The 22,877-nt window shown below is 36.1% G+C and overlaps 1 protein-coding gene across 5 annotated transcripts in view; it reads left to right on the plus strand.

Moving 5' to 3' along the window:
- NFIB (nuclear factor I B) overlaps positions 1–22,877 on the plus strand; it is a 228,415-nt gene that overhangs the window by 154,069 nt on the left and 51,469 nt on the right. For all 5 annotated transcript variants that reach the window (XM_031449721.2, XM_031449725.2, XM_010988175.3 and 2 more), the window contains exons 4-6: positions 3,419–3,487; positions 9,305–9,425; positions 12,360–12,478. In XM_031449721.2, coding sequence (XP_031305581.1) covers positions 3,419–3,487; positions 9,305–9,425; positions 12,360–12,478 — 309 coding nt within the window. The remainder of the gene's footprint in view (positions 1–3,418; positions 3,488–9,304; positions 9,426–12,359; positions 12,479–22,877) is intronic.

Consider the following 22,877-nt stretch of genomic DNA (forward strand, 5'->3'; position numbering starts at 1 on the left):
GTCTTGGTTGTAATGACCGTGCATTGTAAAAGCTGTGCAAAGATGCATTAAGGTGGCTGCATCTGCTTCTGGTGCTTCTCCCAGGCTGCCACGTTGCCCGATTCCCACCCACCTCCACTCCCAGGAGGTCATTGTCAGTCGGCATTACTCCTTGCCCTTTTACTGAAGTCTCACTGTGCTCCGTGCTGGAGCGGAGCCTGGCGGTACCTTTGGTGCTGCGTTTTGGCTAGTGGGTGTGAAAGCAGTTCTGACCTATTTCCAATGACTTTCATAGTTTTAGTAAAATAACTCAGTTTTCCTTGTAGATCCAGGTTCCTTAGAACTTGGGGAATTAGAGGTAGGGAGTGGAGAAACACCCTGCTATCTTCCGAACTGCCTTCCCTTCTCTGTGAGATGGTCATTGTATTTGTCCACTCTATTCCTGCTGGGAGCGTTAGCTTCAGGTGACTCTTATGTTCCACTCCTAACAGGACTGACACCACTGCGTCTTAATGGGCATGACTCGGGCATGACTGGGAAGCAGATGGGGTCCTGACTGCTCATTAGAGTAATATGGAAACGAACTTCCAACAATATCTGTACATGAAATGTTATTGTGTATTATACGTGATGTAATTTATATAGATATATGTAAGTGTTAACTATTCACTCACTCATTCATCAATTTAGAGATATTTTTTTACCTCTTTAAACACTTCTAGCTCCTTGCTAGTTATTTTGTACTAAATGCCTAAAGTTGTACGTTACTACACAACAGAGCCAGAGATAAAATCTGACTGGAATCATTACACTTTCCCATTCTACCCAAAAGCCTAAATAAACTCCTCGGCAAATGAGCTCCAGGAAGTAACAAGGGTCAGTGTAGTTATCTTTCAATCTCAAGCTATCTATGTCACATTGTTATAAAATGATTAAGGTTCATTTGTAACCATGTTTCCAAAAGATGAATTTTAAAATTCTGTTCTGCCAGCTTTTAGTCATTACTGTGTACGTGGGCTCACCGAGTTAGTTGTTAAGGACACTGTAGAGATGAGCAAAACTCAGTCACTCCCCCAAATAAGATGAAACACAAGGCTTGAAAACAATCATCTTGGGAAGCTTGAATGTGCAAAGTGGTGTAAGCACAAACTAGGTGCTGTGTGAATACAGAAGGAAGAGATTATTTATGGCTGGCTCAGGGGTCAGGAGAGGAGGGTAGAGGAGTGGATTGTGGAGCGGATGGTGGTTGAGCTGGAAATTGAAGGATGGAAAGTCAAGCGGGTGGAGAGAGGGCCCTACTGCCCAGAGGCAGCTGCATGAGAAAGAAGAGGGCAGACCTTTACAGAGTTCACTTGGGTAAGGGCAGGGAATCTTGTCTGATTGGTTAAGTACACAAGCTGTACATAAGGTCTCCGTATTTAATGTATTTGCCATATATAAAATAAAGTATAATTTATTACACTTTAAAACAAAAGCAACTGAAATCTTTATATACAATGATAACCTACTGTGGTTCAGAAAATTAAAAGTATCTTTTTCTCCAACTACACAAAGAGAGTCAGTGTCCTTTTTTGTCTCAATGGCTTTTAGCACTTTGTACAATGCTAGCTACCTGGAAGTTTCTCAGTAATCGCTGAAATGAATGCAACCTGCTGAAAAAAAATAATTGCTCAAGATGTAGGCGTTTCTTAAAATAGAGGTGCATCAGATGGGGACATTTTGTTATTATTCTCTTACAATATATATCTTATATATCTTTTTCAGAGTAATGACTTCATATGAGACCTGAGTTTTATCACCCACTAAGATTTCATAATTTCTTCTCATTCTTTCCTTCTGTTTCTAAAGAAGGTGGATGGATGGATAGAAAACAGTGTTCGCACACACACAGCTCCTCCATTCACAATAATGAAGCATATATGCTAATTTAATGATTTTCTGTCTTTTCCTATGTCTGGTTAAAAGTGGTGTAGTGACTTTCATTCTGATAAAACTTTAAAAGAAAGATTTACAAATAACTTGAGACTGGATCCCACTATGCACAATTCAGTATACGGGTGATTGCTGGCTTCACAGGCCATTCCTAACTTATTGGTAACATTTAATCGGTGCCTACTCTGGGTTTTATTTTTATCTCATTTATTATTCGTAACAACTCTGTAAGGTAGGTAATTTCATTATCTCTAATTTATAAATGAGAACTTTGAGGCACAAAGAGTCTAATGTCCCAAGATTATTATCATTATTAATTATGATTATTAATTATTATAATTAGTTATTCCAGAATTTCACACTGGCAAACTGTAGCACACAGTCAAACCCCGGTTCTTTGACTTGAGTGTGCCACGCTGCTAAACCACCCATGGTTCACATCCCTGCACTGAATCTCATCCCTTGATCAGCCCTAAAACTTTATGTAACATCCAATCAGATTGCCAGTTCTTGGAATTTAGAGTATTTTTTCCTGGAAGTATTTTAATCCTGAGGATTTTCACACTTTCATTGTCTCCCTGGGGCAGCAGAGAGTGGCCGTACCCCTCCTCCCTAAGGTGTTCTCTCCCTCCTCCCCCTCACCGCACCTCCTTTGCACGGATGAGAACCTGGGGATGTGACAGGTGTTTGTGAGTCTCCATCTCTGGTCCTGCACTTTGCCAGACCAGCTACCAAACATGTCTGCCTTACTCAGATCCCGACTTGTGGGCTGCAGCCACCGCGGACCCTGTACCTAGATGTCACAGAAGGGTCAGGAGGCATTCCTAGAGATCTGGATTCACCTCCATTTGCTAGAAAAAAAAATGTTCTTGAAATGAAGGGAGCCCCAGTGGCAGCAAGGGCGAGAAAGCAGTGAAGCCATGCAAGGTATATTAAAGGTGCACAGAAACAGGCCTGTGCGAAGTGTTTGCTGGGTGTACAAGTTCTGCTTTTGTGTGGTTCATGACGGGAACAGGAGTGGGAGTGCTGGTAACAGCAACTCACTTTTCTTTAATCAGGGAAGGATTTGTGAAAGAACAGTGGTTTCAAGAGATCTTTGAAGTATTTCCAACAAGGTGCTAATTGTGGTTGTGGTTTTCCTTCTCCTTTCTTTTTTTTTTTTTAATGGGTGGACTTTAGTCTACCAGGTGCTACGGAGCTCAGGGCCCCTGAACCTTCCTTCCCTGTGCGTGGGCCGTGGCAGATAAAACCATACCCATTGCCCGGGACATTTTGAAAGTTAAAAAATTTTTTTCCAAAGAGATTATTTAGCATCTAAACTTTAAACTTTTGTTTAAACAGACACAGTTTGCATTCATACGAGTTTTACTTTTGCATGTCTTTGATGTAAGCATACTTGATTTTTGTTCTAACCTTTGGTTTAAAACACTTGAACAAATTCTAGTGTTTAATCATTTATTTGCTTCCTGCTTATGTTAATCTTTTTCCTCTTGATGTTTATTTTCAGGATACCTTGAGGATAGTTTTGTAAAATCTGGAGTCTTCAATGTATCAGAACTTGTGAGGGTCTCCAGAAGTAAGTAAACTATTATTTATCCCATTATACAGTATGATTTAAAATATTTTCTATTTTGAACCTGAAATACAGTATAAAGAGAACTGTGTATTAGGAGAATTTGAGTTTTAAAATCTCCGACTTTTTGATGAAATCGTAAGTGAATAGATTTGGTCTGATTTCCTAAAATATTTGCATTTTTAAATCACCAAAACATTTTGTAGTACAAAAATAATTTGGAGTTTGTTCTGATCGCTGTTACTGGTATTCATTTAATTCACTGTTCTCTCTGTGACCATAGATGGTCATTTATATCAAAGGAAGTGTGATTAATTAAATGTACTCAGTGTTGTTATGATAACCCACATAAGTTTCCTGTAGATAAGTGCTTTTTCATTTTGCTCGCATTTTGCTGGGGGCATGGAGATGTACAGGATATACACACTAACATGCAGAGTGTGGAGCGATGCAGAAATTAACTTTGCAGATTGCAGTTGGATATAGATAGAAAGCATTGTTATCCAAAACAATATCCAATTGTTTTAACTGGCCACCTCACCTGAGACACCACTCTTGGCAGGCTCGATGAGAATTTTCTTGGGTAAGTTCACCTGGCCAGCTAACTCACCAGGCAAGGGGGACGTTTCCTTGATCCACTCCTTTGTTTATCACTGTGTATGCAGATGTATGTCACATGCATTTCTCTTCTTACTGATGATGCCAAAATGCTCTCTTCTCTGATTCAGCTTGTTTGTGTGCCTCTGAAGGGTGTATTTTCACCTGACATTTGGAGAGAGTGTCACAGTGTGAAGTGATGTTACTCCGGTGACATAGGGGCACTCTGGTCCCTGTCTGAGTTGTGGTTTTTCCCTTGGGTCAAATTCAGAGGTCGTGAACAAGAATTGTGATGATCCAAACAGAGCAAACCAGAATGAGTTACTGAGGGTAAGCGTAGGTGGGGCTTTTAGCATGGTGTTCAGTGAAGTAATCTCCAAAGTGATAGGTGACTGTGTCTTTTGAACTGTAGTTTCTCAATAGGCTCAGATTTCCAAAGTGGCTGGTGCCAATAGCATGTGTCTCAGAGAGCTCTGTAAGTGAACTCCGAAGACCTTAAAGAACTTACTCTTTCTGACATAATTCTGCAGTGGGTAAATATGTGCCCCAGAAACTTCAGTCGTGGGTCTGTTGACTGGGGGGCCACATGGGAGGCCACAGACTGGTATCCCAGGTCCCTGTAGCTGCAGGGTTCCTATTGGCTGGGCAAGAGGATTCTGATGGTCTACCTCACTGACCAAGGCGATGAGTCTGAATGTGTTTTACCCAATCAATATGTGTGGTGCAAAAGCCTTCGGTATTTGAACTTTTGTGTTTATTTCTGATTTGGAAAAGAATGTGCCTGACTTACTAACGCTTGATGGCATCGTGTAAAAAAGGAGATATTTGAAGATACACATGTCTGCACACACGTGTTTCTGTGTGTGTGTGTGTGTGTGTGTGTGTGTGTGTTTCCCCCACACTACTCTTTGGCACAGAGGCTATGCTGCGACAGTAATGAGGCATTATAAAATTATTTGTTTAAATGTGTATTTTACAAAGTTTTATGATACATTTTCATCATTCTTAAGAGAAGGACAGTAGAGTCATCTGCCAGAAAATATGACTAGTTCCTCATTCTGGGTAACATTATGCCAGTTTCTATAGAGGGAGAGCCACATGAGAACTTTAAAAGCCCCGTTGGTATTCTGAGAAATCTGAACTTGAAATATAAAACAGAGATTTAAAAATGCCTTCCTGTAACAGTTCACAAATGAGGTAAATTTAACATACATCGTTCATTCTTTCTTAATTCATACTGTCACCTCTTAGAGGTTTTTAAGTTATCTGTTACAACAAACATTACTGATTTGTAATTAGTACATTAATTATCCATACTCATTCATTAGCTGATTTATTCAGCAAACATGTATTTTCTAGCCCATCTGTAAGTAGGTGTCTCTGAAATGTTCAAGAAGTTATTCTCCTAAGTGTTCTAATATATCCACATTATAATCTTATTTACACAATTGAGCTTCGTTGTTTATGAAATAAGGATTTGCTAAATAAACATGAACTTCAGCACCACCCCCTTGCTGTATATCACAAATTCTGACTTCTTGAGGGTTTATGGTATGTTAATGGTTTCTGTCCTCTGGGGTTTTACTATCGTATGACCCTCTAATGTGTGTGTTGACTTTAGCTAATGAAGCTATTCAGTTTTAGGATAGCAATCTTTCTGTTGAATGATATTATCTCCATCTGAAAAGTTGATTTAGGATCAGCTTTTGGAGTGAGGAGAACAATAAGAGAGATTAAGGGTTGGCCTCTAACCCTTAGAATCTGAGGCTCTTCTGAGCTCGTTTCTAAGAGGATATTGGCGGCCTCTTAAACATGATTTGCAGCCTTCAGGCTTCTAGCTGCTCTCCGGGAGAGGTGCTAATGCTGATCTTTGCATCTGATGTAAGTTTTTCCAGAGGCTTTTAAACAGGGGTATCTGCCTGGGACTGGCTGTTCTCATACACTTTGTCATTGCATCAGTTTGGTGTATGTGCTGTTTTAGCATTTGGCCATGTTTACTATTAATCTACTTTTGTTTCTATGATCTCTCATTTAGTGTCAAAATGCACAGTGAATTTTACACTGCTCATGTATACACCTGTAGACAAATTGTGTTTGTTTTTGTTTTGCTTTGATTTTTTGCTGAAGCAATGACTAAATTTTCCATCTTGTTTCCCCCGGTTTTATTGAGATGTATTTGACATATTTAAGGTGTAGAGTTTAAGGTGTAGGGTATAATGACTTGACTGACATATATGATGAAATGGTGACCACAGTTAAGTTTACTTAACATCCATCATCTCACATAGATAGAAAAAAAGAAGTGAAAAATGTTTTTTTCCTTGTGATAAGATCTCTAAGGATCTACTTTCTTAAAAACTTTCCTATATTTCATACAACATTGTTAACTGTAGTCATCATGTTGTACATTATATCCCCAATACCTACTATTCCTATAACTGGAAGTTTGTACTTTTTGACCACCTGCCTCCAGGTCCCCCTCCCCCAGCTTCCACCTCTGGTAACCACAAATCTGATCTCTTCTTCTGTGAGTTTGGTTGTTTGTTTGTTTGTTTAGATTCTACAGATAAGTGAGATCATGCAGTATTTGTAGACAAATTGTTTTTATTGCTTTCTCAATACTTTAGAATAATCCTTCTGCAGCAAAATTTGGGAAAAAAAAATTTCCAAAGATTTTAAATGATCATTTTACTATAAATTATACTTAGTGTGTTTATGGTCAAGCAATCTGTGTTAACTATGAAGCCACATGTTTATTAAATTAAAACTATAAATCTTTGCCGGAATGTTGCTTGAGCTTAATAAATTGTAAATAGTTGATAAAAGATACAACATGTAAGTTTCCTGTTGGTGACTCAGTTCTTTGAATTGTATCTATTACTGCTGTGGGAAGCCAAACAGATTGCTTACTTTCACTGAGCCCCTCAAATGCCTCCTTCTAGCACATACCCTGCTTTCCAATGTCACATAGAACATGGTTCTAATAATAAACTTTAAAGCATGTGGTTACTGTGGGATTTCTTACCTTGCATTTTTTTGACATCTGGTGTACCTCAAGCCACAAGAAGCTGCTACATTTTAACCGTCCAAAGAACTCAAGCCATTAGGCATAGTTACACGTTGAATACAATTTTTTTCTGTATAAAATGAGGCTAAAGTGTATTATATGATATGGACAGCCAACAGAAGGCTCCAAAGTTTTAGAGCTGAGACTCATCTTGTACGTACTGATTTATTTAATTTTTAATAGAGAGAGGTAGTCACTGTATATTCCTTGATTATTTCTCTGTAATAAAGCCTGCGTCTCCTAATCATATTTTCTTTAAAAATATTTGAAGTTAATCATGGCCTGCCTAAGATTGTAATACAGTTTCCACGGGTAGTGAATACATTTCAGATGTTTGTTTAAGAGTCTGGGTAAGAAAAATTCTTTGAAAATCAGCTGCCTCTTTGGAATTTTATGCTCAGCTTGAGCTTAGTTTGGAGAGAGGGGAAGATTAAGTAGCCTCTGAGCTTTTAGAGGGAATCTCAGGGTCCCTAGAATGTTGTCACCACAGGCCAGGGTACACTCTCTCTGTCACTGGAGTTTTGAAAGCCCGATAAATAAAAAGGTGAAGAAATAGAAACTATTCTTGAGCGTCGCCCTTTGACACCAGCCTGGCTGGCCTCCATGTTGCTCGTCATCCCCGCCCATGACTTTGCTCCAGTAGCAACACTGTTGAGAACAACCTCCCTCTAGTCCCTTACTCCTTTACTAAAGCCCAGGGCCAGCTCTGGCTTTTCCACAGATTTCTTAGACCATTCAAGCTTGTAGTGGATTCTTCTTGCCTTGAAATCCTACCACATTTATTGATCACATTATTTACTTGGAAGTTTCATTATAGTCTTCATTATACTTCAGTGTTTTTGTTTTCCATGAGCATTTTGTTTTCCCAACTTGTTACCCAGTATGTCCTACTAAGGATGGCAACTATCTTAGACTATTTTGTACTCCTTACATGCAGCACCTGCCAGTAATGGACACAGTAACTTATTGAATGAACAAAACTTTCAACAAATTTGTATCTTTTCATCTGCCTTTAGCATGTTTTTGAACTGTTTCTCTAGCCTGCCAGGGAAGAATTTGGAGAGGGGAAGCAAGGAAAGAAGGGAGCTCACAGTTGCTAAACACCTATTAAGCCCTAGGCATGAGGCGGGGCTTTTATCACTCCTTACCTCGTATCATCCTCTAAATGATCATATGTGATAGGTTATTATAATTCTCATCTTACAGTTCAGGAAACTGAGGCACATAGCTCGTAAGTGGCAGAGGAAGTTAAAACTAAGACTATCTCCCAAGACTCTACTCATTCTGACACAACATACTGCCTCATGGATTTATTCAAGATGTCTAGAAACCAATTTTTAAAATTTGAAAAGATATAATCACAGAAACACAGAAAGCAATATTTAAATTAAAAATCTCAGTTCATAATATATCAGCGAACTCAAAAGATTTCTTGATTTATAAAATAACTCCTTGAAGTATAAAACTCCATGAGTATATTTTAAGTGACTGATAAAGTTTAGCATAAAAACTTTATTAAAAACAAAACATAGCTATTGAGTAAAACTGTACTTACCACTCATATATGATTTTGAAAAAAAAAGTCTTGGCTTTTATGTCATATTAGTCAATTTTACTTCTGCGCCTGCCCTAATCTAAGAATTATTTATATGAAGTAATTATAAATATGATTTCAAATACATTTTAACATTAATGTTAATTTTATTGTAAAATAACATTTCTGTGAAACTGTTCTAATTTGATTTATGTAACAATGACTTGGTTTTTGAGAGCCAACTTAGTACAAAGCACCTTTCTTTGTGCCAAGCAGCAGGCCACTTATGTTGTTTCCTGTGGTGCATATATAGGCTGGTGGGGTGACAGATGCAGTGACAGCTAACACACAGGAGTGAGGGAAGAAGGCTGGGCAGTGGGAGTAGGAGAAGTGGCAACCAGTGAGTATAGTCTGAGTGCCTCGAGTTTCCAGACTCGAACATTGGCATCTTGAGGATGTTTGCAAGCCTTATCCCAGTGGATGGTTGACATTAGAGTTTTAAGGTAAAGACAGTTCCCCTCACCCTTGCCCAGAATCATGGAAAATATTATATTATTACATTTGAGTAGAGTTGCCAATGGTAAATGCCATTCCCAACGTTTCTTTTTGTTTTACTCTTCAGCACCCATAACCCAGGGAACTGGAGTCAACTTTCCAATTGGAGAAATTCCGAGCCAACCATACTATCATGACATGAACTCGGGGGTCAATCTTCAGAGGTCGCTGTCTTCTCCACCAAGCAGGTAACTGAAAGACAAGGAGCTCCTGTTCTTAGTCTGTATGCAAATAGGCAGGTAGGTAGATATGCAGATAGACAGGTAGGCAGGTAAAGAGAGAGGGGAAGTAAAGCAAAGAGTTCAAGACTTTTTGCTGATTTTACAAAGATTTTTTCATCTTTCCTGGTTAAATTTATTTTGAAAATTGAAAGTTAAATATAATTGTTCAAAGCATTTAAAACTAATCTTCGGGTGCGGACAAGGGAACTATGAAAATGTATTAATCTGATTTTTATTCTGTTCTGTAAAGTATCATAATTCTGCAAGTCAACTAATTCTTTTGGTGACTTTAAAAATGATGTTGCCATGACAAGGTCCCTGGTTTAGGATTGATTCATCCTGGTAACTCTTACCCTAATACCATGTCCAAGCTGGGGATGATGAAACATGAAAAATTAAATATGTCATTTACTTAACCTTAAAAGGCCTTATTCTAGGCTACAGGTTTGCCAAGTTCTTTAATTAGTCAATGTTCTTTGAATAATTTAGTTGACTCCCAGTTACCCATGGACGTATTGCCTGCTCTGAGATTTGGCTTAACCAGCCTTTGGTGGGAAAGAGCTACAATGAGGTGACTTTCTGCTTAGTTCTCTGTTGACATTCTCATTTTTCGTTCTTGACCTTCTAATTTTAACTTTCAGTACCATAGAAGGTTAAAAAGGGTCTCCTATTTAAAAGAGGGAAAATTAGCTTGGAAAGTTATTGTGCATAGAATTTCATGCTTTGTTCCATTATGATAGAATGATAGAAGAGGCCTGAATGAATGAGAAGGCATGATAAATAAATGGTATGACTTTATTGGAGTTTTTTTTGAGGTGGATCTTCATACAGGGAGACCAATCTCACTTCCAAAGCATTAAAAATACCCATGATCAGATAGATCATACATGAGTTCCAGAGCAAAATACGTATTTCATTAATATCAACTTTTAAAAAATAAAAAAATCTGGATAACTATTTTCCTATGCTATTCTCAATAACAAAATTAATTGCATTTGAATTAATTATCAGGCTATGCATATTTGCATATTTATTAACTAAGGTCAATTTTATGGCATTTATGGTCAAACTGTATTTTCATATAGTTAGACTGCATAGCAAGATAGTTGGGCTTATTATCATTAAAATTGTCTATTATATGGTGAGCTGTTAAAAATGGTTTAGTTTTTCTAACTTTAAAATTTGAGAGGTAATTTTTTTATTTTGTCTAATGGATTTGTATGTTGTCAACAGACCTTTCCTCATGATCATTCAGTATCAGATACTGTATCATTCAGGATAAAAAAGACTTAAAAATATTCCTCACTTATTTCCTTATGAAAATCTTTCTCCCTCACTTCAAGTTTTCATACATATTTACTCCTGATTCGCAGATGGGATAATTAGACAAAAGGAGTGTTAAAAACTACATTCTAACTTTGAATACCATACAAAGGAACTAAAGAACTACTATTTAGTCTCACTGTGGTTTAGCATGGATAGAAATTGCCATCTTCTACATCATGTTAATACTCTGGAAGTTTGAGTCAAGTTTTAATCACAAATATACCTCTGAATATACCCAGACAGGCACATGCTTCCGGGATTTGGAACTAACAAGTCCTTTCTCTGGTCAGACTGCTTCCATTAACACGCCCTGGGTAATTTACTGAGTTTCCCCAAATTTGTCTCCCCACTTGTAAGAAAGTGGAGAACTGGTTTATGTGTATGGCTTCTGCAGTCATTCCCAGCTCTGAAATCCTGTGACATTATGTGTATTATCACTGTACAAAGTTAATGCAGAAGATATCCTTTTTAGTTTTTACCTGCAGAGGTGTGAATAAGATTTTTTTTAATTAAGGAAAAAATATTCATTTTCATAATCATAATTAACTGTTTAAGAGGATTTTTATTGGTGGGGATATATGAAAGCAGTCTATCAAGCAATATGGCAGGTGCCATGGAGTAGCTTTTTAACCTCTGCTCTAAATATTTACTTTTCTTAATAATTGACATAAAATCATGTTTTCTTTTTTAAGATATATTATTTTAAAAGTATACCATTTGGTTTGAATTTGTCAATGGCCTGCTTTCACAGATGAGCTTATGAATAAAGGATCAGTAACCTAATTTTTTTTAGGAAAAGATAAATAAGTATATATGAAATAGTTTAAAATCAGTAAAGTACTACAAAATCTTTAGTATTATTAATTATGGGATTACTAATAATAATTACCATTTAATAAATGTCTTCTAAATGCCACATATTGCAACAGCTTTATGTTTAATAACTCATTTAATGCTGTCAACCACTCCCCTTTGAGCTAGGCTTTATTATGTCCATTTTATAGATGATTAAACTGAGTTTAGGAAGGTTAAGGAGCTTACTTACCTTTGAATTGATATGAAAGGATTATATTGTTAATGGCAAGTACTGTACAAAGGAATGTTACTAATATTGATAATAATTTTATGAATCAGGTACAATCTTAATAACAATTATTTGTTTATTTTAATTAATTAATTAATTAATTAAACTTTTTTTATTGAGTTATAGTCATTTTAAAATGTGTGAAATTCCAACAATTTTTAAATTAGTACACATATCACATTAAGAATTTACGATTTACTGCTGAAAATAGTATTTTACTACAGGGCGTATATTTCAGAAGGTGAACATGAGACACGGTTAGGCAGGTACAGTTATAATATGGTGTAGTAAATGATACAGGCAACTAGGAATGTTTGCTAATCCTGCTGATGTCTTGAATACTTACCGTTATTTCAGAATGATTCTGAGATACTATTACTTGTGTTTATGGAAATTTCCATAGTAAGAATCTTCTCAAATTATATACTTTGAGATGCTACGCATTGTCCTAGAAACCCCATTAATGTTAACTATCATCGTATTTTTAACAGCAAAAGACCCAAAACTATATCCATAGATGAAAATATGGAACCAAGTCCTACAGGAGACTTTTATCCCTCTCCAAATTCACCAGCTGCTGGAAGTCGAACATGGCATGAAAGAGATCAAGGTGAGTGATAAGGAGTTGCCTCTAGGGGCCGCAGAGTAAAATGCCAGCTCATTTTGTAAGTTTCATTTAGTCAAAATTTCGTAATTTAATCAATGTGGATTATATTTTCTTCATGACATGATTGTGGTAAAATTAGTTTTAAGGTGAAATACTAGTCAAGTGTTATTAAAGTTAAGTTACAAAAATCCAATAATTTTACAGGCTTAGTGGACTTTTTTTTTTTTCCCCAGGCAAAATGATCTTTTAGAACCCTCAATATGTATGTGATGGATTATGGTCTGTCTGTGTGAGTTGGCTGAATTGCAGCAGAAGCATAAATTCTGATTCAGTTAGATCAGTTTGCTCCTCTGTATGAGGTATCTTAGGGAGGAACCCCGAACTTGAAGTAGTTTGAAGATGCCAGTTACTGAAAGTTCCCATTTAAAGGAAGCCATACTTCCTGTGGAAGTAGACACAGTAAATGAAAGTAAGACACTTGGCGTGTGAGGCAATCTAGTTATTCTTTCTAGGTAAAAGTATAACCCAGTTCTAGGGCAGCTTTGGGGAAAAATGTAACTTTAAGAAATAGATATTATTTGGCTCTCTGAATTCATACTTAGCTCTTTGTTTCATTCTTAAAATCTTTTGGATTAAAGATATTTTATTAGACATACTCGTGCCTCTTTGCCGTAAGTAGAGGGCGATTATTAAGCATGGAAATAGATTAGCTGACTGCAACTTTTGCTGGTATGTGTGTATATGTGCAAATGTGACTTAAAGCAACAGCACAAAATGTCTTTGAAAATTGTCTTTTAAATCAAATTCTGCATTTTGTTAAAAATGTAAAAGACAAGAGCTCATTATCCATGGTTTTCAGCCCATGACTTGAGGGTGTGTAACTGAGGGTTGAGGAGCTGCATGTCCAATAATCTCAGGAGACAGGACAACGCTGAAGCTTAGCAACTCTTAAAGCCAAAGTTCAGGACTCCTTTTCTGCTGCTCCATGTTTGCAGACCAAATGCCATAGGGTTTAAAGAACAGTAAAAAAATCTTCATGGAGGAACTGATGTTGAGTCTGGTGGGTCTCCTTTAGCAGGCTGAGATTTTAACTAGTCAAGAAGGGGGGCAGCGTGGGCAGAGACAAAAGTGCAGACAAGCCCTGAGGTGGGGAAGTGGGTTTCTGAATGGCCATATGTGTGCCCTGTGGCTGGATGCCGTGGGTATGGATGGAAATAATGGGAAATGACGGGTCATTTTAAGGAAGGATTTGAAAATCAGCTGGAGAGTTTTGGCTCTGAGATCCTAGCCCACTCCCCCAATCTGTTCTTCCCTCAGTGAACCAAACCATCTTTTATAACATAATAATGTCGTATCACTCCCCTGCTCCAGTCGCTTCCTGCTCCTCTTAGGAGAAAGTCAGAATTCCCTCTTGTGACCAACAGACCCTTTTTGTCCTCTGACCTCTGACCACTGCTCCGGCCTCAGTGGGGCCCATCTGCTTCCTTCATGCACTTGAGCCCACTTCTTTGCGTAGGTTTGGAAATGCAACACTCCAGACCTTCATATAAGCCGCACCATCTGGCTGCCACTGTTTTAACTCTTCATCTGGCAATTTCTTGGTCATCTTTCAGGTCCAGCCTAAGCTGAGGAATTTCAGTCTATCTCAGGCCTTTCTCTTTTGACACCCAATATTGTTCCTTCATTGTACTTATAATATGTACATACATATTTGTTTATGGGATTAATTGTCTGAATTTGTCTGCACTAAGGGGAAGGGACTTTATGGATTTTGGCTACTGTGAAACCAGCACCTAGTAACCACTCATAATGCTTGGTACATAGTAGGGGCAAATAGATATTTGTTGAATACGTGAATACATTGGGAGGCAGAACAGCAGTCTCATTAGTGAAGGCACGAAGTAACAGGTACTTCTCCAGACTTGCAGAAGTTACGAATAAAAACAAAACCCTCAACCGTTTATATTGTATTGCTTGTTTAACTGACATTGTCAGTTTTTTCTAAACAAAGCCGTATTTTCCCCGTCAGAAAATTGTTCTGGAAAAGATTCTAATGGTAATAATAATAACAGTGTGAATGTGTGGGGATGGAGGTATTGTTCAGAAGTGTAGGTGTTCTTTGTTTTAGAGAGTGTCACTTTGGAAGAATTGATTCCTCTTTCAGTCTTCTGAATAAAGCCAATCTCAAATCATATTATAAAACATTTTGGAAAAGTAGAAGGGAAACTGTCATTCTTTCTCTTTGTAAAATTATTGTATTGTCTGGGTGATTCTCTTTTGTCAAAATGACTAGAATTATTGGAGAAGTCTGTAAAGACATGTTATACTAAGAGTGAGGAAGAATGATCCGTTTTCAAGTGTGCTTAAAAAAAAGGCTGTCACTTTAATTCTGAAGACCCCGAGGACTTTGTAATGTGCACAATAAGCCATTGTGGGAAGAAGACTTCAACGACAATGAAAAAATGAGGGCAGTACAGTACTATCTTTATAAATTTGCTAAGCCAAAGCACTCCTTTTGTTCTATGAAAATTGCTTTCTTTAAATTTGCAAAATAAAATGCCCCGTGGTTGTTCTTGTCCATCTTCAAATGTTCTGTCATGAAGGGAGTTTTCTGAAGGGCATACTGAGGGCCACTTGATATTGTGGTGGCTTTAGTACATGCCTTATACTTGTCCTCCCCCAAATCCCTGTGCTAATTGGTACTCAGTAACTACTCATACTTGTGTTTATAATTGGCAGAAATGTTTAAAATTTACTATGAATTATTTCCTGGGTCTGCCTTATTGTATTAGTGTTACCTTTGCATTATAATCTACTCTTATGGCAAGAATAGATTTTTCTCATATAGCAAAACTGAGTTTTGAAATATGAGAATATTTATATGTATTCAATATGAGAAACAAAATTATGGACAGTGTGTGGCATTCTGCCTTCTCCTATAATCTGAACAACCAATCTAAACCACTGAGATTTATTCCAGGTAGGCAAAAGTAAACTATATAGTGTAACCAAATTATTATACTCATTTCATTTAAAAAGTTAGGTGAAATTGTAATACAAAAATCTAAGATTCATGCAACGACAAATGTTCATGTAATTTTTAATAATTTGATGAAAAAGTGCTTTTATTTTAGCATATTACAAATATAATTATATCTTTATGCCTTTTTTTTTCAGAACACAGAAAAACTTACAATTTCCTGGTCATAAAATAATTGTAATTTTTAATTTTGTAGCACATGGACATGGACATTTTAAAACTAAACGCTATTTAATAGTGTTAAACATTTGGTAGGGATCTTTATAATTTCTTAAATTTCTTCTGATGAATACTGATAGAAATTAAATTTGTTAGCATCTACATTACACAGTATTTATATTGTAACTTTATATTCTTTTATACATAAAGGAAGAAAAAAAGAAAACTGGGCCGGTAACAGAGGGATATACAGCTGCTGTTACATTCTGTTCCTAGATAGTAGAATTTTTTTTGCTTAGTCTCTTCTATGAATTTCCTAGTCTTAAACTTCATGACTGCTTCTACCTCTACTGAAAACTGTTTTTGGATACTGCTTTCCAGCATTTTTTTTTCCTTTTTTTAAAATTTTCTTTTTTTTTAATTGAAGTATAGTCAGTTTACAATGTTGTATTAATTTCTGGTGTACAACATAGTGATTCAGTTATACATATATGTTCATTTTCATATTCTCTTTTATTATAGGCTGTTACAGGGTATTGAACAGTTACCTGTGCTCTACAGTGAGACCTTGATGTTCATCTATTTTGTATATAGTAGTTAGTGTCTATCTGCAAATTCCAAACCCCAAACTTATCCCTCTACCACCCCCCCCCATTTCCCCCTGGTAACCACAAGTTTATTTTCTGTGTCTAAGTCTGTTTCTGTTTTGTAAATAAGATCATTAGCTTTCCATCATTTTATATTTTAATGGTTAAATTAATAGAACCTCATTAGTTTATCAATGTGCATGTTGAAAATTTTTTTAGTATTCTGATATTTACCCCTATAAAATTCCATCCGAGAGCTCTTTTACCTGAATTTTTTTTTCCACCTGAGCCAGTTCACAGCCTCAGTTCCTCGTCGACGTACTTCCCTTGAAATCATTAGAGTAGTCCTTTGTGACTTCTGACACAAGAGGAAAAACAGAGACAGGTTTTGTTTTTTCCTCTAATTCAAGTTACTTTCATGGGACTAAAACTTGTTGTATTTTAATGTCCAGGAATTTAAGAGACTTGAAATATTTCTTTACCAATATCACATTGCCACTGTCATTCTGGTAGTTGCTGATTCATCGCAGTCTGAATATAAAGCCCCTAAAACACTATTTAAAAGACATTTAGGGAGATGGTGAATATATTTGTAATATACAGCTGGGCTTTCTAAATGGCAGATTTAACAGTCTTCCCAGTCTGATGAGTATTTAACTTGTAATCTTAGATAAAATGTAAATTCAAAAAGACTTTCAGTACAGTAAAATTTTATTAATTCCTAAACATTTACAATTTGAACTAATTGGACTAAATTAACATTTATCAAATGCCTATTCTTTGCCAGGGTTTTTTCTAGGCATTGGGCACATAAATATGAATAAACTAAATTTCTAGCCCTTGGCCTGCTAAACAGAAAAATAATTTTTTATTAATCATGAAAAAAGGTGCTTCACAGAGAATAAATAATGTAAATCAGATCATGAGGGGACTGTCTCCATGCCCAAGCTTACTTTTAAGCATTATGAGAAATAAATCTTTACACAGAAATCAATAAATTAGTATATTAGCAAAAACTAGCACTACTTACAGGTATATGGGTATGTAAGTACACTTTTAAGAGTAGTTTAAAAATTTATACTGGATTCTCAAATCGGCAATATTCAGGCATCGTGTTCTGGTTGCTGTACGTACTAGAAAATAACACTATTTTTAAAAATTTACAGTTCTGTTATATAAATAAGTCTCTTCAGCTAGTCTTTTTGAAGTTTTAATGTATTTCCAGCCCCCAGAGATTTATTTGTGATAGTTTTGCAAGTGTTCTCATTAGTAATAGAGTCTTACACGCTGTGCTAAATTTCAGTTTGCACTTTATAGAGTTCTGTAAGGATATGGTATTAAATATCCAATGAATTAAGCCAAAAGGCTCAAGGGAACACTGGGGGCTACAGAGCAACAAGGCCAGCTTCGTGTCATGAGTTGAATCAAGTACAGGAGACAAGTAACAGTAAGCAGAGTGCGTGCCGCTGACAGAGCCAGAATCAGAGAACAGCCTTTCGTGATGTGAGTTTAGAACACGTGAATAGATACGCTGGATACCAGAGCATTCACTGAAGTTTGGACTTTTTTTTTTAAATAAAAATTTAAACATTTTAAATTCATAAATGAGTTTGTAGAATACGTAATACATGGCTGTGTGCTGTGCCTGTGGGTTTTCATGAGTTGATAGACTGACTATGTTTATTGAGTTTGTGACTTCAGAACCCTCCCCTCCTCCATCTAAGAATCTATAGGGAGAATTAATCCTACCTTCAAACTTTGGAAAGCAGTGCTACTTCAAGTCTGACAAATGATAAAATCTCAAGATTTCTCTAAAGCTGTGGAAGCTGGGAGAATGAGCAGCTTTCACAAATAGTTGAATAACTGCTAGCATTCAATGAAGTCCTAGAAAATGGCAGAGCAGCAGCATAGTAATCCCCTGGAAGAATCTTTGAGCTCCCTTTGGGGACCACATGGAACACCAGCAATTCCTCACATTCCTGGAGTTTGTATCACAAGGCTTAAATGTCAGATGTGCAAATACCAGATTTTGAACCAGACAAAATCAGAGATACAAGTGCTTTGGGAAGAGATGATTTGAATGTAATGATGAAGTACAACTTGTAAGTATTTTTTTTTTTGTTTCACTTATTATTAAAAATATCTAATGTCCAAGACTTACAGTTCTTACGGAGCTTGCAGTCAGTCTCTGTGTATCATCCTGTCGTAGGAGAGCGAATTCTGGGGATGGCTTTGTCACAGCGTATTTCATCCTCTTCAGCTCCACCGCTGTTGTTGAAAAATCACACCGTGGGCATCTTTCTGACAGAAAGGAAAACAATACCTTGTCGGTGAAGGCTTTCATCAGAATTCCTTACGGTGCCTACGAATTAATAGGCGTTTGTGCTCCTTTCACGTGTTCTAATCTGGAAGAACATTTTGGAGGGGACACAACTGTGCCCACGTTAATGGCCAATACTGCTTACGAGGGGAAAGTGATACTCATCTTTCTGTGCTCTGGAGCCTTGATGGTTTGAAAATGTAGCATTTAGCAGGGAAAAAAACTACCATGGATAATTAGTTGGAAAAAAATAACAACTTACTGTTTAATGCTGTCTCTAGGTTGATGGAACACAGCCTAAATTAGGAAAGTGGAAAACCTATGGGAGCTGGTGTGCTTCATGATCATAGTGCACCGTGCAAATTTCTTGGAGCAGTAGAAGGTTTTATTTCAAATCCATTTATGCATTGATTTTATGTCTAAGTTTTTCTCGAAGTAGTTTGGAAAGCCAGCTTCTTGTGAGTTATTATACTACCAATATCAGATACAATAAGAGGTTGATATTTTAGGAATTGAACAGAGATTATTAGAAGCTTAGAGAGACATAGTTCATGCTCCTTATTTTGTAGTTTAAGTTCTCAGAGAGGCTGTCATCCAAAGTGTCCAGACAATTAGTAGCAGAGTCTAGGTTTATTTTTTCAAAGGCTGATCATTTTTGGATTTTTCTTTTATTCTGCAACCCACCTAGAGAATCAGTGGGTAAATTTACCTACATAGGGAGAAATCGAGCAGGAGAATTTGAACACTGCTTCACAAGTCTTGGCAGATGGACGGTTCTCCTACAGAGCTTCATGGAGGATTCTTTTGGACCTTATAGGAGTAGGATGGGGAAGCAGAAGTGAGCTTATGAGTTTCCAGGTTCTGGAAGAATTGTCAAAACAAAATTTGGGGATGGTAAAATGTTTATCTTCTTTAAAAAAAAAAAACTACTGCAGTATTTGTGCCATGATTAAGTTTTTGAACTAAAAAAAAAAAATGGAGATTTGAGTACTTTTGATGGATAAATGTGGAGAAGAACTGGTTTGGATTGAATTGTTTAAGCGTGATTTTTTTTTAAGTTTAAAAAAGCTTTTTGTTACGGAAAATGTGAAAAGTAGAAAGAATCTCAATGTGAACTTCCATGTACCATTTATTCAGCTTTAACTATTATCGATATTTTGCTCATCTTGTTGCATTTAGTATTTCCTAGTTTTTTAAAGTATTTTGAAGTATCATTTTACTTATAAATACTTATGTTTCTAATAGACATTGACTTTTTTTTTTTAAATTGAAGTACAATCAGTTACAATGTGTTAGTTTCTGGTGTACACCGCAATGTCCCAGTCAGGTGACTTTCATTTTTAATGTAACTCCAATACCATTATCAATGTAACAAATATAACAGTAATTCCTTAATATATGCTGTATAACCTGTGTGCAGATTCTCCAGAATATCTTATAGGTTGTTTTGTTTAAATGAAGATCCAAAATAGTCCATATACCACATTTATATTTTCAACCTGTTTTTAATCTATAATAGTTATATTAACTATTTTTATATTTACTCCCTTTTCTGTATTATTTATTTGTTGATGAAACCACATAAATTTAAAATTTTTATTCAACAGATACATATAAATGAGGAAAACCAGACCCTCCTGCCATTTGTGGCTACCATTTATTGAGCACTTACTCCCTTTCAGGAGTGAGCTAAGACTTCACATATATTTTTCTTTTCAACCCTATTTAAAAACAAACATTTTTACAGTTCAATAAACTCATTACTACAGTGGTTAAGAAATTTGACATAGATACACAGATAACAATTCTGCCTTCCAAACAAGTCATTGTCATGCTATGTTCGTGGTTTGGCAAACTAGTTAACTGCTTTTTTCCCTATCACATATGAAACTTCAGTACAGATAAATACACATAATATCAGAAGGGTTCACAGACTCTAGGGATTCATGAGTACAGTCCTTAGACTGGACTCCCATTAAGAATCTCTTTTCCTTTTAATAATAAGATGTTATTAATAAATAATCCTAAGTCTAGAATGTCTTTGGTAGAGGTACCTGACAGACATCCATTTTAAGATGAGCTACATGTCAAAGTATAAAAATTAATTATATATTTATTGTTTCATTTTTTTTCTTTTAGTTCTGTTCTAATTTTTTGCCTTATGCCTTATGCACTATGATGGTGATCAGAAAAATTTAAATACTGGTGTGGCCTTAGACAAACCACTTAATTTCAGCAGACTTTGAGTTTTCTCATCTGTAAGATGACAAAGTTAGGTTACTAAGGTTCATTTGTGTCCAACATTCTGGATTTTAAATCAGTGGAAGTCAGAATTTGTAGATCTTCAGTTCTTGCGTCTTTAAGCTTTCATTAACGTGGATATTTTTGAAAACTCTGAAATGTTTCCATTTCCTAAATTATTTTTTAAATGTTTATTTTAAATACTCTCATTGACTACATGATGATCGGGCTGTTTAGGTGCTTGGAGGCACCATATGTTTTGCTTTATACCTGAGGAATGTGCAGTTCTTACAGATACATGCCCCGTCCTGCACCATTCTGGTACAGCAAGTGACTGAGAGAGATTGAGTTATTATAACAGAACCTTGTTATGGGATCTGTGTCTCCTACTTTGAAAATAAATGACTCAGCCAGACGGCAACATTCATTTTCTCTAAATGACTAGGGATATAGCAATAGGAGACCATTATCCTGTGACAATATTCTGTTTCATTGACATTATCTCACAAATGTAATTGGTCCATTACTAAATAGAGGTTTTGTTACTGATCAATTTCATGTGATTTCTAAAACCATTAGGATAATAAATATGCCATCATAGTAATTTCATTGACAGGATGTTCCTTTTTTCTTCATTTACATTTGTTAAAGGAAAAAATATAGATTTAGGTTGAGCTTAAACACTACAATTTATACCAGTTTTGACTACTTTTCCATTAAGAGAAATGGAATATTGTGCAGGGTAATCATATTTGCATTGAGCTGCTGAAGTGATGACCTTAAAATTTTCATGATTTTTTTTTTCCTCTGCTACACTAAACCGCATCCAGTCATAATTGTTCCTAGGCAATTAGTTTACTCCCTCGGCTTAATGATTTTTTTTTTTGAAATAAGTTCCAGATCATTTCTAGGACTTTCCTGTAAATCCACTAAAGTAACACATCATTTAAATCAACCCTAACCATACGAGCATGTATAATAACAGCATTAGTAACAACCTAAACCTTGAGATGTCTCGTAGCATAAATGTCTCTAAATGCATGGCTTTTCCCCAAATGTTCTCTTCTAAAAAGTCATCTGTAATCTTGTTAAATTAGAACTCTTCCAGTATCTTTCTGACTTTTACAGTTAAGGTTACGGTATTGATTTTATTTTATAGTCCATGGCTCTCAGATGCTTAACACTAATAAGCCTCTGTAGCCAAGACGTTTTCCCCAGAGGCACGTGAACAGCAGCTATTTACCTACGCCAGTATTTAATAAGTGTCTACAATATACTCCAATCTTGCATGATTGTTTGGTATTTTTCCTCCTTTCAGATCAGACACTTTATCACTGTCTGTCTGTTAAAATGAAATTGCTTAATGGATGAAAGTATTTTGAAGTGTTTAAAAAAGATAAGTTTTCATTTATTTAGTAATCACTCTTTTTAGCACTGTTCTTCGTTATTTAGGGCTCTTTCTTTCTTTCTTTCTTTTTTAACATCTCAGGGTGGTGTTTGTGAGCTTCAAAGGAGATTGAGCTTTACCTTGGTATTGGGTGTAGGTGTAGCCGGGAGACTTTTTTTTTTTTAAATAGAGCTGTGATAAACAGAGATGTGTAGTAACATGCTGCTTACTGTGCTTGGGTTGGCGTACACCATAGAGAGAGACTTAAATTAGCACAAAAGATTTCAAATTGCTCAAGGATACGGTAATATGCTCAAGTGTAGTTAAGATTAAATAACTTTAAAGTAAGAATTTTTCTATATGTAATACAAATACTGCCATGTATTTTCTATTTTCTCCTTTGAAGAACTGATTTCCTTTAGAAAAAAAAAATGAGAAATCCAATTGAAAATATCTCATCACCTCTTAGTGTAGCTTGCTGATTTTCCAAAGTTATTTTAGAGTGTGATAAATATATATATGGAGATACTCTCTTAACATGGCAGCTAATTATTTTTTGAATCATCTGGCATCATCATCAAACTACTGTAGTGGGATTAAGTCCATATGTCTTGTCATAACATTCAGAGCTTTTTGTTAACTTGGAGTGTGTAGGAAGGACTTATTCA

Source organism: Camelus dromedarius, chromosome 10 (genome assembly GCF_036321535.1).
Source record: "Camelus dromedarius isolate mCamDro1 chromosome 10, mCamDro1.pat, whole genome shotgun sequence".
Classification (NCBI taxonomy): Eukaryota; Metazoa; Chordata; class Mammalia; order Artiodactyla; family Camelidae; genus Camelus; species Camelus dromedarius.